Here is a 17,974-nt window from a genome sequence, read left to right on the forward strand (position 1 = left end):
TTATCCTGGCTACCAAGGTTTTCAGCACCTCTGTCAACTTCATGCCCCATCACAGCCCTGGGCACAGGATAGCTTCACCACGCTGCCAATGGAGGAGCTGGGGCAGGGAAAGAGTCCCTGCTTTCCCCAAATTCGGAAGACCCAGGAGAGAATGCTGAACTACCTTAGGGCTATGAGACCATCACTTACTTCTATAGCTTCAAAAACATTAGGAAGCACATGAGTGCAGCCTGTTTTACCACATTCAAACAAATAACCTCCATTAATTCCCCATTACTGCTTCAACGAAGTATGGAAAACCTGGTGGCCTCAAATAGTGAGGAGGTACTGTTTTTCAATTCTGAAGATCAGAGTCTGAAACGGGACTCACCGGGCACTGCAGACTCTATGCCCCACTGAAATTCCTACCTGAGAGCCCAGTCCCCAGTGTGAAGGTATTAGGAGGTGGGGTTTGGGAGGCCACCGGCCTCAAGGGTGGCACCCTCCTGATGGGGTTAGTGCCCTTATGAGAAGGGACAGGAGGGAGAGGATTTCTGCCCCACGTGAGGACACAGCATGAAACAGGCAGTGGGCAAATCAGGAGGGACCTCACCAGCTAGCACCTTGACCTTGGAAGCCGCAGCCCCCAGGACTCTGAAGAATATATTCCCATTGTTGAAGCCACTCCAATAATTCTTTCTGTCACAGCAGCCCGAACAAATTAAGACGCTGGCTAAAATCAAGGTGCTGACAGAGCTGTGTTCCCTCTGCAGGTTCCAGGGGAGAATCTATTTCCCGGCCTCTTCCAGCTTCCAGAGGCGCCCAAACACCTAAGCTTGGGGCCCCTTCCTCCTTCTTAAAAGCACATGGCTCCTGCTTGACCCCATCCTCCCATCTTCTGACTCTGACCTCCTGCCTCCGTCTTTCACTCATAAAGAGCCTTGTGACCTTGGGGCCCACCTGCCTAGTCCGCGGCATCTCCATAATCAGCATCAACATAATCGTACGAGAAAGGTGCCCTCCGTCACTCATGGGTTCCAGCACCACGCGGGACACCTGGGGAGGGCGTGGGGGGTGGTAATTATTCAGCGCACAGCAAAGCTGGTCTGGATCTTAACCCAACATTAATTAAAATGGAATAAATTCAACAGATCTATTGTACAACATGGCTACAGTTAATAGCAAGGCATTGTATTCTTGAAATTAATGACAGCTCTCCAGTGTCCTTAATCACAAGTAAAAAATGTGCAGGAATGCACGTTGATTAGCTCGATGGAAACACTCCACAATGTAAACGTTTCCAAATGTGCTCTACACAACAGACATTAATATATACAATTTTTGTCAATGCAGTAGTGATTTTTAATGGAGAACAAGCTCATGACCTACGGCCTGCTCCCGACACTAACTCACTCTAAGAGGCCACCTCGCGTGAAGGACCCTGTGGGGTGCTTGATTAGGGCCGGGCCCTCGCCTTAGCTGCACTGCTCCTGGCACTGGCTGTCGGCTCATTTTAAGGTGCTCCCGGCTGCGCACGATGGCTCACACCTGTAATCCCAGCACTTTGTGGGCCGAGGCTGGTGGATCATGAGGTAAGGAGTTCAAGACCAGCCTGGCCAACATGGTGAAACCCCATCTCTACTCAAAATACAAAAAATTAGCCAGGTGTGGTGGCATGTGCCTTTAATCCCAGCTACTTGAGAGACTGAGGCAGGAGAATGGCTTAAACCCGGGAGGCAGAGGTTGTGGTGAGCCGAGATCACGCCACTGCACTCCAGCCTAGGCAATAGACTGAGACTCCATCTCCAAAATAATTAGGTGGCAGCCATCTGAATTCCCAGATACTCGGGAGGCTGAGCCACAAGAATCGCTTGAACTCAGGAGGCAGAGGTTTCAGTGAGCTGAGACTGCACCACTGCACTCCAGCCTGGGTGACAAAGTGAGACTCCATCTCAGAAAGTAAACACATTAATAAAATTAAATAAATAAATGAGGGAACAAATCTGCCAAACTGAACACCAACAGCATCATCAGGGATCCCGGAGGCTGCTGGCAAAAATGCCAGAGGCGAGTCCTCCAAGCCTGCTCCAGCTTGGAGATGGGGCACAGCTGCCGCCCTGGAGCAGGTGTTCTCACTTTGGTCCCCATCCTCACCAGTGATCAAACACTGCAATGAGCCTAAGCAAGATCGAAGACCAGCAAATGGGCACCCCTCCCCGGCTCACCAACCTCATTCCTCCAAGAAGCCTTTGCAGGGGTGACGATTTCTTGGCCTGGGCATGGGGAGGTGCGAGGGCCCAGGGGTGGGGCTCGGTGGTCGGTGCTGGGCAGGAGTGGTCCTGGGCACCAGCCCTCAAGGGTCCACCTGCTCACGAGGAAAGTTGTGCCCATGATGCACACACTCATGCCTTTGTCCATCTCACGACGTCCTCCCGTCTGCTGGAGGCTTCTGCAGAGGCCACACCCCAGAGAAAGGACTGGCGCTCAAACCCTCTGACCCATCACCGAGTGGCAGCCCCAAGTGCGAGTGCCCTTTTCCCATTTCCCTGATGGATGTTCAACTGCAGCGTGAGCATGCAAAGCAGCTCTCCAGAACAGCCTCTGCCTGGCGGAGATGGGGTTCCAGTTAGAGCAGCGTGGGCACTGAAGGGTCCTTCATCCGCCTTCACACGCAGAGCACACGTTTCACCTCCAGTGGGTATAAATGCGCTGTGGCAGTTCTCCTGACTTCAGGAACACAGGACTTTTGTGTTCAGGATGCAGAAAAATTAAAGTCCTAGAGCAAAAATGAAAAGGAAATAAGGCGGTGTGCCAGGGCTTGTCCTCTCTGTTCAGGCAGTTTGGATGACTTTATAGCATGCGGTAAGAGGGAAGGTTTTCTTTCTTCTTAATTCAGTTCTCTAAAGCTGGTAATTTTGTTCATGTCCGTATTTGTACCCATGAAGCAAATTTATGCAGTAATATAAAGAATAAAATTTCATGTCTAGATCTGTAGGAAAAAAAGTTTAATTTTGTAAGCTATTAGCACTGCCGGTGCTGGAGGGAACAGCTGTAGCGTTCTCACCAGCGTTGTGTGGAAGGCATTTTTGATTGATGACGAACTTCTCTTGTGACAGCACACCAGGGCTTCACGCAGGTGGCTTCAGCACCCTGGGATCTGGCTTCCAGGGAGCAAACGCTGGTTTCCGCGCTCCTGGAGCAGGCAGGACGACAGCCCCCAAGGAGGTCCAAATTCCCTTCTTCCAAGGTCACGCCGGATTTCAGCCCCTAATCCAATGTGGCCCCATCTCAACTTGATTCCATCTGCAAAGACTCTTTATCCCAGTGAGGTCACAGTTCTGGAGGGACATGAAGGTTGGGGCTACATCAGTTAACCCAGTACAGTAGCCACCTCCTTCTCTACCAGGACGAATCCTGGGAGGTGGCGATGTCACAGGAGGGCTGGCCCCCACGACCTCCAACATTCATGCTGGGTTGGACTTGCAGGGCCACGGTGGATGCAGGCTTTTTCCACTCCCTTTCTCTCTCCTCCAAGTTCACGGCCCCCTGTGTTTTCCCCTTAGGCTTTTGCTAACAGCGAGGACCTGGAGGCTTCTTTCTCCCTGAATGCCATCCTCTTGCCAGGCTCAGAATCCTGCTGTATGAAGGGCCCATGAAAGCATCTGCACACTTTATGCCTCACTTTTGACTCACCAAATCAGCCTTCACTCAAGACAGTGAGGACGCTAGGTCAGGAATCCACCCCTTTCCCACAAAAATAACTCACATGGCTGGGAGCAGTGGCTCACACCTATAACCCCAGCGCTCTGGGAGGCCCAGGTGGGTGGATCACTTGAGGTCAGGAGTTCAAGAGCAGCCTGGCCAACATGGTGAAACCCCATCTCTACTAAATTCTTGGCCAGGTTCGGTGGCTCATGCCTGTAATCCCAGGGTTTTGGGAGGCTGAGGCAGGAGTATCACTTGAGGCCAGGAGTTTGAGACCAGCCTGGGCAACATCGTGAGTCCCTGACTCTACAAATAAAGAAGTAATTGGGTGTGAGGCATGTCTGTAGTCCGCGCTACTCTGGAGACTGAGCTGGGAGGATTGCCTGATCTCAGGAGGTTGAGGCTGCAGTCAGCCATGATTATACCACTATACTCCTGCCTGGGCAACAGAGCCAAGACCCTGACCCAGGTGCGGTGGCTCATGCCTGTAATCCCAGCATTTTGGGAGGCTGAGATGGGTGGATCACCTGAGGTCAGGAGTTCGGACCAGCCTGGTCAACATGGTGAAATCCCCTCTCCACTAAAAATACAAAAATTAGCTGGGAGTGGTGGCAGGCGCCTATAATCCCATCTACTAGGGAGGCTGAGGCAGGAGAATCGCCCAAACCCGGGAGATGGAGGTTGCAGTGAGCCAAGATCGAACCACTGCACTCCAGCCTGGGCAAGAGTGAGACTCATCTCAAAAAAAAAAATAAATAGTAACTTTACTCCAATGCTGGATCTTCAGGAAGAAGCCTATTTTCATTTCTCCATTCTTAAAAGTGGAAACCTCCCTTGCCCTGCATCCCTCTGAGTCCCCTGAGAGCATCTCTTCTCTCCTCCAGCTTTCTGCAACCCGTCAGGACCCACGCAGGGCTCAGCTTGCCCACAGGAGTGTGGGCCACCTGTCCTCTGGAAATGCTCCTTCACTTGGCTTCCAAGACACCCCTGTCACCTGGGAACACCAGTCCCTACTCGATCAATGTTCAGGCCCTCACAGAGCTCACCCAAACTCAGGTGACAGGTGTCTACCCACAGGTGACTCCAAATGCATCCTTCCCGCCCCAATCACTGCAATCAGACGTGCAGTCACTTTTGGACATCTGTCTGGAGAAGCCCTTTAGGCTTGAAAGAAAGGATTTGTGATTGACTTGAGAGTTCCAGAAAAAGATTAATATACCAAGTTATTATTTTTGAGACCGAGTCTCCCTCTGTCACCCAGGCTGGAGTGCAGTCGTGCCATCTTGGCTCACTGCGACCTCCACCTCCTGGGTTCAAGTGATTTTCTTGCCTCGGGCTCCTGAGTAGCTAGGACTACAGGCATGTACCACCACATCCAGCTAACTTTTTGTAATTTTAGTTGAGACGGGGTTTCACCATGGGCCAGGCTGGTCTCAAACTCCTGACCTCAAGCAATCCACCCCGACAGCAGCTCTGATTAAGCAACAGGGAAATGTTAGGGATGGTAAGGAGAGTTACACGATCAACCCCCAACTTCAACCCCACCATCGAAGCCCTAGGGCTTAAGGGGCCCATCCTGTGTTTCTGGGAAATGCCATGCCCAGTGCCATCCTCAACTCCCCATGCATTCTGTGGCTGGATCCCGATGCCAGCAGAGACACAGCCCGGCGCAGAGGCCAGAACGCAGGTTTCTGTGCCGTCCTCGCAGTTGGAAGGCTGTGACCAGGCCTCAGCCCTGAACGTCTGGGTGTCTGCTGTTCATTTCGAGATACGCGTCTCTCATGACACATTGGTTTAGGATTAGGGAAAACAGAGAAGAAAGAAGGTCTCTGGCATTGGACTGGTTTCCTCCCCAAGCAGCTCTATGAAAACCTGAGTGTGCTCAGCTCACTTGGAAACCAGCACATGCTGAGTTTTCATGTACCATCCAGCTTTCCAGCATTCGGCTTCTTCTGTCACCCTTTATGTTCTGTACTTTTCATTTGTTTAATAGATTCTAGTCCAACAAATCACTTTGTAGGCATTACCTCCTTTAAAAGGCCCTATTTCCGAAAAAACATGTTAGAATGAACATTTAAAAATATTTACTCAAGTGATTTCATTCTGAGAATCTCCATAGCGTAACTGGCCCATTTTAATAAGTGTATCACTTTGTGGCACACAGCAATTTCACATTATTGCAGCACTCCGCTCTTGCTTAATATGCTATTTTTCTCAGGTGATGGAATTTTGCACCCAGTGGAATAATTGGTAATACTGAGGATCATCCATTTTTTATTACCTAGAATTCAGAAGTGAGGAGAGTTTTGGACAGGCCCAGTGTGACTCCGAGATGCTGTGATGTTGGGAAGAGTGGTGTGATGGGGTGCTGCGACCTCCCAATCCTCCCAGAAGCAGCAGCTCGGCCCCTGGGTGCGGGGGGCACGAAGCTGGCCCCAGGGACCCTGTACTCACGCAGCCTGGCAGCAAATTCAGGCAGGACATGCAGTTGCCTCGCGCTTGGGACACTGACCACAGGCCTGACGGGTCCCTGGTCAGTCTTAAGAACTTTTTCTCCACATCTGTCCATGACACCGGGGAGAAATTAAAGCTCTGTCCTGCCCGATTTCCCTGAATAGAAGGTCAGTGTGAGCGTCTTCACGGGGAGAGGAGTGAGAAGACATTTGCTTCATGAGGCCAATAAAAACAAGTTACACACACACACCAAAGTAGACATGCTTTGTGCTTCATTCAATTACGGCTTCATGCTGTAGGGTGAAGCTGATCAACTACTACTGAAATTCACATGAAAATGTAAAAAGCTGTCTGATGAAAAAACAGCCTTGACTCTCACAGAACACTTCTGACACTGAATGGGAAAGAGGCTTTCCTTCCCTGAGTCACGAGACGTTCTGGGGGACATGGAACATCCTATCATGTCCTGGAACACGCCCTGCCACAAACTGCCTGGAGGCAGCATCAGGATCCCAAGGCTGAGGGCTCAGGCCCACGGGGCTGGCCCCCTGCAAATGCAGGGCCCAAGTAGCGGTCACCTACGCTTCTGACCGACTACAAAGCAGGGACTCCCACGACTCCCTCCGCAAGTTCAGCGGATTTGCCAGAGTGGCTCTGAGCTCGGGAAATGCTTTACTCATGTGTGCTTGTTGATTATCAAGACTGTGACAAGGGCACAGAGGAACGGCAGGTGGAGGTGTGCAGGGTGAGGGGTGTGGGAAGGGGACTGGGAAGCTCCCATGTCCCTGGGGGTGCCACCCCCGGGGAACCCCCATGAGTTCCGCAACCAGGAAGCTCTCAGAACTCAGGCCTCTGGGGTTTTACGGAGGCTTCATTACATAGTCAGGACTGATTACATCACTGGCCACTGGTGATCGACTCCACCTTCTACTCCCTCCCTCCACCAATCGGCAGGCTGGCTCCCCCAGCATGCAGTGCCTTCCTGAGGCTGTGCAGGAGCCACCGCAGATGGCCTCATTATAAAGAAAGATGCTGGCTCACGCCTGTAATCCCAGCACTTTGGGAGGCCGAGGCGGGTGGATCACGAGGTCAAGAGATCATCCTGGTCAACAAGGTGAAACCCCGTCTCTACTAAAAATACAAAAAATTAGCTGGGCACGGTGGCGCGTGCCTGTAATCCCAGCTACTCAGGAGGCTGAGGCAGGAGAATTGCCTGAACCCAGGAGGCGGAGGTTGCGGTGAGCCGAGATCGCACCATTGCACTCCAGCCTGGGTAAGGAGCGAAACTCCATCAAAAAAAAAAAAAAAAAAGAAAGAAAGAAAGATGATATCCCATCACCCAGGAATTACAAAGGTCTTAGCAGCTCTAGGTCAGGAGCTGGGGTCCAGCAGTCAAAGAGCAAATTCGTATTTCATAACCGCAGGCTTCTCCCAATCCCCTATGTCCAGGGCTTCTCCCAGTGCCCTATCTACAGGGCTTGTAGGAGTTCTGTCCCAAGATTCAGGGCCCAGACCAAATCTGTTTATTTCACCACACTATCACAGGCTGATAACCTGATGACTTTGTCAACCCTTCACCTGACTTTCTGGAGAGAAGTCCCCCTGTAACATGGAGAGTGCGTCTAGCTAGGATTGGGGCTGGCTGGACAGCGGGAGCAGACGATGAGGTGGGGAGGGGTGTGGTTGCTCACTCACTGCTCACACAGCCCAGGGCATTGAGGGCACAACACGCAGGAGGAAGGTCCGAGAGCTCTCCTGACGCCACCTGCCTTTCCCTTGCATGGCAAAGGCCTTCTGAAGAAAACCTGTTTGGCATCGTGCATTATTTTTCATGTGATATCTCCTGAAGACACTAATTCTATCTCTGTAGAGTGGTATCCTTCCTAGCACACGGCTTTTCAAAACCTCCCCCGCTTTTTTTTAACCCAGACTCACAGCTCCAGCCCCTCCGAGCCCCAGTGATAAATGAGTGTCATCTGTCTTTATTCTACCTCCACTGGTTTAAATGCCCTTCTATTTTTCTGTGGTTTTTCTATACTTTGTATTACACATGTACAACAATGTGAGGGTTTTTTGTCCTCTCCAAATGCTGAAACTATCCTTCAATGCAGAGGAGGCTGAGGGATCAGCAGACGCCCTGGGACATCCCAGGGCTGTGCAGGAACGCGCCTCCCCGCCCTCCCCTTCAGTTTCTGACTCGGGAAGCTCTGCGCCTTTCATACGACAGGTGACGAATCCTCACGACACCCGTGTGCACGTGCCAAACTAACAGCGACCGAGGACAGACCACACAAAAAACCAGCTCATGGATCACAAATTCGAGATGCTTTTTATAATAAAGTTATGCCAAAAATACGGCAACAAATACAGAAAAAGTATTAATGAACTTGGAAGCCCCAGATACGTGTACAATAACAATACAAAAATGTGACCAAACAGTTCAAGTTTACATTTGACACTTTCAATTGTTTTTAATTACACTATTTCTGTTCAAAAAATGTTTTCCTTCCATACAACCATGATCAGTCTTTCGTCTCAATGGTACCAAAGTAAAGCTACATAGAAGCACTGACTAGATAAGGTGTGAAATACCCGTGAGTTGCTCTGTGGCTTGAGATAGGACACATGGTCTCAAATGACACCTACGCATGCCTCGCCTTAAAAAAGAAAAGTATTGTTGATGGTTAAAAAAATAAGTACTGTTGGAAGCAGGAGATGAAATGTGTTTACTACCAGCCTAAATCAAAAACATGGCAAGCGTAAGATTGCTCTTACGAAGCAAACCATAAATATGGCATTGATGCAAAATCCTTGCATCTGACAATGCTTTAAAAAAAAAAATCCTCACTTTCCTCAATGTAAGTAACAGCTGATTATTTTTGCAGTGAGATCACAGGGATATGGGAAGCAGGCGATACTATGTGAGAAACTGGGATGCCAACTAACACGTGCAGTTTCCCAAGACTTTGCAACCTCCACTTGTGGGTTTCTGTAAAAAAGGGAACCCAGCTACAGGATTCACAGAGACCTTGAATGACAAACAACATACTCGAAATCTGCAGCTCTCCTCCCAGAGGGCCCGGCGTGCCAGGAGACAGGCTACAGTAAGGCACTTACCTAGCTCCTTTGGACAGAAGGAGAGAAGAAATCAATCCAGGCAACATGCAAGTTTCAGTGAAGGCAGACATTCTATGGGAATTTAGTCTTGCCTGTTCTCAGTGCACCCCTGTCAGTTACTGACGTGTCAGCCTCAGAAACGGCACACCACCTCAGGGGGGTCAGACCCTCCCGCCGCCGGGCACGCCATTGGCTCTTGATCGCTGATGGTCTCGCTGATGGTCGTATTTCACAGAAACAACGAGGAAAAGCAGGAGAGTAGCTCCTTGAATAGCAGCCAGAAGAAAAAAGTAATAGTTCAAATAGCAGCCATTGATATTACCTGGAGAAAACAAAAGGAGAGCCACAGGTCAGCTGCACTGCTACCGATGTCTTTAAAGACTTTACTACTTAATCTGGTTCCTACTAAGCTTTAATTGGAGTCATAAAAAAAGAAATGAATGTTGTCTCTGTAGTCCAAGATGCACAAGTATCTTGCTTTCAGAACCAACGGAGAAGCTCCCTGAATTAGATGTGTCTCCAGTGGGGGCTCCGGGGTGGCTCTCTGCAGCCCCCCACCTGCCCCAGCAACCCATCCCTCTCTTCTGCAAGGTAAACGGAGTAGGTTCCCTGAGGAATGGCAGCTCCCCAGGGCTCAGGGAAATGCCTGCGTCGTCTGCAGAGACACATGAGGTGGTGAAGGGGACAGTGTTGACGCAGAGTGGGCCGTAAGGCAGGCGGCAAGCCTGCAAACCAGGAGCAAGCAGAAACCTGCCAAGCCAGCCTCCGGTGACTGCTAGTCCCCCAACGCCAGAACATCTGGGCCAAGTGCAGACATTACCTTCCTGTGCTCTTGCCACCAGAACAAGGGTTAGCAGGTCTGGTGTGGTTTCCTCCCTGCCTTCCCTCAGACCGTGTTCTGCCCCTCAACTGTGTCAAGGGAACTCCCTCCACTTACAGTTATGATTGGCCTGCTGCTGTATTTCTGAGGAACGCAGACAGGAAGATAACAAGAGAGCGCCTGACTATCTCCTTATCGAATCCCGAGGTGAACGTCTTTGTAACTTGGCTACAGAGCCCGTGTGCAGCCCGTGTGCCTTTTCACGTCGCAGATCGCACTGCCACACAGCCTGAACATTGTCAATTCTGGAGTCGCTACCTGGGTCACTGACAGGAAACCCCATCCCCGACACACCAGGGCAATGTATTCCATGTATCAAAGCAAGAAATGAGCTGGTTTCTCAATGTGTCTTAAATACGTCCAGGTTTTAGCTCCCTCAAACTGGTACCCAGCAGATGCCTCTGCGTACTTTAATACAGAGTTAGCATACACCGAATACCCAACGCGGTCTCAGGCACCACTGAGGCGTTTACACGCAACGTTTGCATCCCCAGCAGGATGGACAGCGCAGAGGCTCAGGTCATGCAGCTCAACAGATAGGGCTCAAATCCAGGCCTCTGAGATCTCTGTACTCAGTTTCCTCATCTGTAAAATGGGGAAAGCACTGAGGAGCAGCAGTTCAGAAAAAGCGCTCGAGAGGGAGCCTGGACACGGTGAGGGCACTGGTAGCACACGCCACGGTCATAATCCCCCTACCACAAGGTCTGGAACTGCCCACTCTGCAAACTGGAACTCTCTCCACCAGCGAGCAGTTTAGCAAGCACCAGCTGACATCACCACTGAATGTTGAGACACGGGGAAAACGGAAGGACAGTGGCTCATCATGACTGATCATTCAGGATGTGTCCAGGCCAGTCTGCACATCGCCCTGTGCTCTCCACAATGGCTGCTGCCGCCACCATGGCTGTCCGTGCCCCTGCACCACGTGCATCACCTACTGCTGGCTGGAAAGCACTGCCGCACATTTCTGCATGACAGGTCACAGGTGCATGTGGCCAGCAATGTCACGAGGGAAGCAAGTGCTTTGGAATCAAGTTGCTCCATTTTCTGCTCCTCTTCAAAAGCACTTTCTCATTTGTTTATTTTAAAAAGTGAGACTTCCTTTCTTCCAAAGCTTTTTAAAGTTGGGTTATTCTAACACTTCCTTCTTTTGTCTGAACACTTAACACATGTTCAACAGTGCATTTATCAAATAAACACAATACAATGCGCATCTGGGCCGGGCACAGTGGCTCACATCTGTAATTCCAGCACTTTGGGAGGTAGAGGCAGGCGGATCACCTGAGGCAGGCATTGAAGACCAGCCTGCCCAATGTGGTGAAATTCCGTCTCTACTAAAAATATAAAAAAAAAAAAGCTGGGTGTGGTGGCGGACGCCCGTAATCCCAGCTACTCGGGAGGCTGAGGCAGAGGAATCACTGGAATCCGAGAGGCGGAGGTTGCAGTGAGCCAAGATTGCACCACTGCACTCCAGCCTGAAAAAAAACAACAAAAAACAAATATCTGTATCTCACATGTTTTTAAGAAAGCCCATTCACAGCAATTACAGAAGATAATAATTTCCTGTGTCTTACTGATTTGGAAAGAGCACTGCTAACACCCTAAATTCTACCAGACTAAAGTTTTATTTCTTTCAACAGATGTTTTACAATATTCAGGCCTTATCACTTGCTAGGCTCTGTCCTGGGCACTCAGTGGCAATGCAAGTCCCAGCTTCCTGGAGCCTGGCACTGGCTGTCACTGGTATCCCAACATTGGCATTTGATGCTACCAGGATGAGGTTGTCATCAAAATATCAATGACATCAATTTATGTTCCTATTTTGAAAGAGTCGCCCCAAATGTAACAGTTACGGAACACTTCCCAAGCTAAAGCTGGCAGGCCACATGAACTGAAGGCTGTGCTGCCCTGTGGAAGCAGTGCTGGGACCTGAGCGGGAGCGGTGGGGGTTCCGGGCAGGGTCTGAGCCGGAGCAGTGGCCGGGTCTGAGCAAAGTCAGAGCGGGAGCAGTGGCGCGGTCCAGTGGTGAGGTCTGAGCGGTCGTGGTGGTGCGGCCCCAGCCAGCAGGCAGACACACACCACGCACCGTCAGGATCTGTGGCATCACACAGGGTATTTGGACACACCTATGTCAAAACCTCCTGTGCATTCCCAGGCCTCTTCACAGGCAGAAGGATAATGACATAGGAAGATGACAACTGACAAGACAGACTCTTGGGCCCCGGAGGAATGAGCACATCTGTCCCCTGGGGTCACACAGGGGAACATGCAGGACAGGTATTTACAACAGCCCAGCACTGCTAACATCTGGGCGCTCAGTGACAGCAGCATGGATAAATGAAGGAGCAGTCCTCAGAAGTGCAGGGAGATGCTCACCGACAGAAGTGCTGGGCAAACTGCCACAGCCCAGCACAGGGCAGGCAGGGTAACCTGTGGAGGCAGACGCTGAACAGTGCGGGTTTACCTTGGGTGGGCGGGGGGGCCAGTAAACTAAGGAGACCCAAGGAGGACTTCCAAAAAAGCCTCCATTTCATTTAGATCTAGACTGCAAACAGCAAGCTGCATGCTTCAGATCTGAGACCTCTACCATGGTATGCATTTTCTCTCCCCAGTTTAAATAACACCAATAAAAGGAGCCTGCTGGGAGGGAGGCCTCAGAAACAATGTAACAAAACTCTGGGGACTCTCCCTTCATGGTCCTGTGACTTTACAGAAAGCTATTTCCTGTGTCAATCATGAGATGCTGAGGCAGGGACAGGGACCAGGGTGGCACAGACACCCCCAGAACCTGGCCTGAGAGCTGCTGCTCCTTCCAAGAGCACACTTCTGAGAGAATGCTGAGGAGCGGGCTTCCTGTGGATTTCCCACGTCACAGCCTTTATTTCTCCACCCAGGACGCCAAGGGCCGCTCGACAGATGAGCTCCAACTCTTCTTACTGGTGTGAACCCAGGAGGCTGCCACACAGCCCAGGGCACACCTGGGGGCTGCTGGAAACACACCTCCTTCATGAGACACTTCCCGTCCTTGCAAACAACAGACAGACCCCAACCCACCCCAGCACACTCGCCCTGAGTGCACCAATGCAGGGGAGTCCACAAACAACCTGTCGGACAGAAATGATGCATGAAGATAAACTCAGATGTGAAATTAAATTAAGAATGAGGATTAAATGGCTGGAAAGCAACAAAAATGACAAAAACAAGCCAATCCTTTATGACACATTTAAAGATAAAAACCAAGAAACAGAATCTTTGTCTTCAGAGCTATGGACCTGAGTCTTGATTTGAAGGAAGTCTGTCCCATGTACCAAGAGGTCCTGTGACACTCAGAACCCACGAGAATCCTCAGACCTCCCTGTGCAACTGGATATGACTCCTGGGGCTGTTCATCTTCAGGAGAAGAAATTCTATTTCAAAGGCAATCTACTTTAGTATTTTTTTTGTTGAGACGGAGCTTTGTTCTTGTTGCCCAGGCTAGAGTGCAATGGCGCGATCTGGGCTCACTGCAACCTCCGCCTCCTGGGTCAAGCGATTCTCCTGTGTCACCCAAAACCACTCGCCCTCTTCAGAGCAAGCAGCCCTCAGCTGGCCAGGGAGGTGACGACCACAGCCAGAAAACACTGGTGAGAAGGGTCCATGGCATATTGGTGGCTTCAAGTTCTGGGCCTTATAGTAGGACTCCACAGGCCTATACTAGTGCAAGGACTCTGGGAATTCTGCAATTTCTGTCGAAAAATTCCTAAATGTTCATCAGATTCTCAAGGGGATTTGTAACCTCAAAGTGGCTACGGATGACCAGACCAGAGCAAATGCCACAAGATTATACAAGAAAATGCGACAAGGTTGTTTTCATAGCTGAAATATTTTTACAAAGGAAAAGAAAAAAAGAAACCTTCACTTGCTGGGTCCATTTACAAGCAATCATAAACCTGGAGAAAGCAAAACTGATTTTTTGAGTGGCTCTGTTCACCACTCAAGACGCCACCTACTGGTATTAATTGTAAAAACCCATTATGATTGATCATAATGTTTATTTTTAAAAGTAACTTACTATCTATCCTTGTCTTTTCCATATCAGAAAAGGTACTGTTGGGAAAAGGCAAAAGTACACCGCCAAGTTAGGCGGCGGTGAGCCGAGATGGTGATACTGCACTCCAGCCTGGGCAACAAGAGTGAAACTCTGTCTCAAAAAGAGAAAGGGAAACCTGTGCTGCAGGTCCAGCTGCCTCATGAAGACGCGCTGAATGGGGGTGGCAAAGGCACTGTGCAGTCCGGGACATTCCCATAAGAAGCAGTGGGCGCAACAGCTGCTCCCTGGGCTGTGGCCGGGCAGGCCTGCCCCCTGGGATGAGCAGAGAGATTTGCTTATCCCTTGAAAACGGTTACTGATGCAGGTAAAGTACAGTCCAGTGAAAGGAGTGTGGACAGGCAGCTCAGGACAGGCCCGTCCACGTGAAAACACCTCTCTCACTCAACCACCCCTTCAGTCCCCACGCCTCCGCTCACTTGCTCTTTTCAAAAGGGACAGGATGCTGGCTCTTACCAAAGTCTGTGTGGCTGCTCATCCACCCGATGGCTTTGATGGATACCAGTGCCAGCAGTCCAGAACCCACGAATGACCCAACGCCAGAGAAGAAAAAGAACAAGCCCATTATGGCACTCTGCATGGACTTGGGGGCAGCTGAGTACGCAAACTCCAGGCCTGAGGAAAGAAGAGGGAGGGTCGTTTTTGTTAAAGGAGCACCGGAACACACGGCATCAACACTTTCGCCTAACGTGACAAAGGAAGCACGGGGTCTCCTAGGGACTGAGTGCTACAGACAGGCACAGCCTCTTTCCTACCAAGAGGACTATGCTTATTGGCCATCAAGCAATCAGTGGCGACAGGCCAGCTGTCATTGTCCTAGCCATTGGGACAATTCCTAACACATTTAATGAGCAGAAGGTTAAACTCCTTGCTCTCAAGCTTAAAGGTGTGATTTGTTGGCTCTTAGGCTTTTGTGTTCCTTAAAGAGATTAAAGAAAAATTGTCCTAAATTGTCAAGGAATTTGGAGCTTGAAAACAAGTACATACACTAAACTGGGATATCTACATAAGGATTCTATTTCAAAGGCAATCTACTTTATTATTATTTTTTTTGCTGGGACAGAGTTTTGCTCTTGTTGCCCAGGCTGGAGTACAATGGCATGATCTTGGCTCAGTGAAACCTCTGCCTCCCTTGTTCAAGCAATTCTCCTGCCTCAGCCTCCCAAGTAGCTGGAATTACAGGTACGTGCCAACATACCTGGCTAATTTTTTGTATTTTTAGTAGAGACAGGGTTTCACCATGTTGGCCAGGCTGGTCTCAAACTCCTGACCTCAGGTGATCCACCTGTCTCAGCCTCCCAAAGTGCTGGGATTACAGGTGTGAGCCACCGTGACAAAGGCAATATACTTTAAAATTATTTCAGCATGATAACCAGACATGGATATGTGCAGTGTGCTCTAAACAGAAGTCCATTCTGTTGTGATTTACTCCCTTTACAAATTCCTTAGCCAATTCTGCCTAAGTTTTCTCAAGTGAAAACCACCCGTGACTACTGCCCACACATCCATCCACCTCTGCATGTAACTAATCTTCTCCTGTCTCACTCTCAGCAGCCAGGCAGATCTGCCCAGAATACACTTGTTCAACCACTAAAGGGTCTCACTAATAGGGAAAGGGAGGCCTGTGAGAACATGTCTCTAAAAATTAGATCTGCTTCCTTATGTGCATCTAAATGAAGTGCACTGAGAGCTGTGAGCTCAGCCCAACCGCCACGGCAGCACAGCTGAGGGCTCTGCTGGGAACTATCCAACCCGACTGCTTTCTTCTTCTCTGGCCCGTGGCACTGATAGAGTAGTTAACAAACTCTCATGAAAATATTTTGTGATACTATTTTTACACCAAGAAAGGAGAACCTCAGCACAGGTGTTAGTATTTGCTTACCAATTCATATTCTAAACCACACTCTGCCAAAAACTACAGAAGTGCTGTGCTGTTCTTACCTCAACATACTCCAACGATACATAAGAATGCCAGAGCGCTCATGGGTGTGCCTGGACTCAGACACCGCTGACACTAAAGGTCCTCACCTGCGATACTTGCAAAGATCTCACTGATCCCAATCAGCACGTACTGCGGCACCTGCCACCACAGCGGCAGATCGGCAGCGTGGTAGACGACGTTGCCGATGGTCTGATTAATGGTTTTCTCTTTAACAAGGTTCAGCCTTTTACTTTCCAAAATTCCTAGAATTCAAAAGTAGGTCAGTGTAATATTCATTTATTAACATTGACAATTAATCTGAAAAACTGATGTTTGCTACAAGACTTCATAGCAAACCCGATTCTGATGCATGAAAGGACCATGTCTAATGACAGCTGCCCCGGGGCTAAGGGGCTCCCAGCCTTCAGCCTCCGAAGCAGGCTGAGTGGAGCTCATGGCAAAGCACACCTACGTCACTTCAGCTTTTTATAGCATCTTATATAAAATCTGATGTTCAATGTGTTTGATTTAGTCATCAAATATCTGGATTGCTCACTCATACCTGTTTTGTCTCTTGCAAAGGGGAGGAAGAGAAAGTTAAACAGTCCAACTGCAGAATGAATAGCAGTGCTATTTCCCCTAACAGCAGGTAATGTTGAGATGTTTTCCCAATCACAGCAATAGAGCTAAGGTGATCCACTGATTTATTATTATAACAACAAATGATGATGATGTTGGTGTCCCTGCATAGGGGAGGTTAATCTTTGCCACGAAGTAAGCTGACTTCACAAATCTACCTCTGCTCTCAGCAGCCCTGAGATCTCACTGCAGGTACAGGGTAAGTTACTGGTCCCCTACCAAGTGTAACAGAAATACATGAGGAAAGCACGGGCAGAAGCTGCTATTTTATAAACAAAATCAACCAATGGAAATAAAGTGTAAAAGCATCTATTTGCCGGTCCACATCCTTAGATTAAAGATATCACTAAGTTTTATTTTATAAAAAACACTTTTATTGCAAATTAGGCCACAGACCCTAATATTTAAAGCATATGTAAAGATATATTTATTTTAAAACATGAGTATGAAGAAAGGCAAAGGTCTGGTCAGAGGGTAATGGAATGAAAATATTTAAAATGTCCCATCTAAAACCTGAGCACGAGAAAGGACCAAGCTCTGATTCACAGGGAGATGAGAAGATAAACTCTGGACTTTCCACCTTGAATCTCAACTGAAATGCCAAACAAAGTGAAAACATTCCCAAGGATGAAGGTAGAGGGAGACATTTGAGCCAACCCACGGCTCACTTCCATCAGAAAACCTATAACCCCACCCTGGAAGAGCATCAAGGGAAACCCAATCCTTCCACCCCACCCTCCACTGGAGAAACATAAAGGCAGACCCAGGCAAGGAGAGCAAACTATTTAGAGCTTTCAGTTGCTCCGGAAAGGGGCATCTGAGGGCATCTTAATCAGGCAAGGCTGCAGTGACAGTAGGGACTGTCCTCAAATGACAGCCTTCCTCCCCGACAGGGCAGCTGACAGCAACCAGAGCTCTGTGCCCCTAGACCTGGCATTAGTGCCCTCAAATGCCAAGGATGAACTGTGCAGCAATGGCTTCCCCTGGACATCCAAGGTCCCCAGCTCCCGCCTGCTCCCCTGGGACCACAGCTGACTGTACTGGTACCCAGCCCTTGAATGGGAACAGAACCAATGCAACGCAAGCAGAAATTTCAGGTGTATTTTGGAAATGAACACGAAAACCGAATACCACGTTTCTCCTTCACAGGCAAGGAGAGCCTCAGGGTGACACTTGTCAGGGGGTGTGACAA

General features: G+C 49.5%; 1 protein-coding gene across 1 annotated transcript in view; it reads right to left on the reverse strand.

The window, feature by feature from the left end:
- Window positions 1-8,444: 8,444 nt before the first annotated feature.
- The window catches only part of SLC15A4 (solute carrier family 15 member 4), a 31,476-nt gene continuing 21,946 nt past the window's right edge, over window positions 8,445-17,974 (reverse strand). Inside the window, exons 6-8 of the mRNA XM_009004901.5 lie at window positions 16,251-16,406; window positions 14,679-14,837; window positions 8,445-9,577 (exon numbers count right to left, since the gene is read on the reverse strand). Of these exons, the coding sequence (XP_009003149.4) occupies window positions 9,417-9,577; window positions 14,679-14,837; window positions 16,251-16,406 (476 nt within the window). The 3' untranslated portion in view covers window positions 8,445-9,416. The remainder of the gene's footprint in view (window positions 9,578-14,678; window positions 14,838-16,250; window positions 16,407-17,974) is intronic.

This window comes from Callithrix jacchus, chromosome 9 (assembly GCF_049354715.1).
Source record: "Callithrix jacchus isolate 240 chromosome 9, calJac240_pri, whole genome shotgun sequence".
In the NCBI taxonomy this organism is placed as follows: domain Eukaryota; kingdom Metazoa; phylum Chordata; class Mammalia; order Primates; family Cebidae; genus Callithrix; species Callithrix jacchus.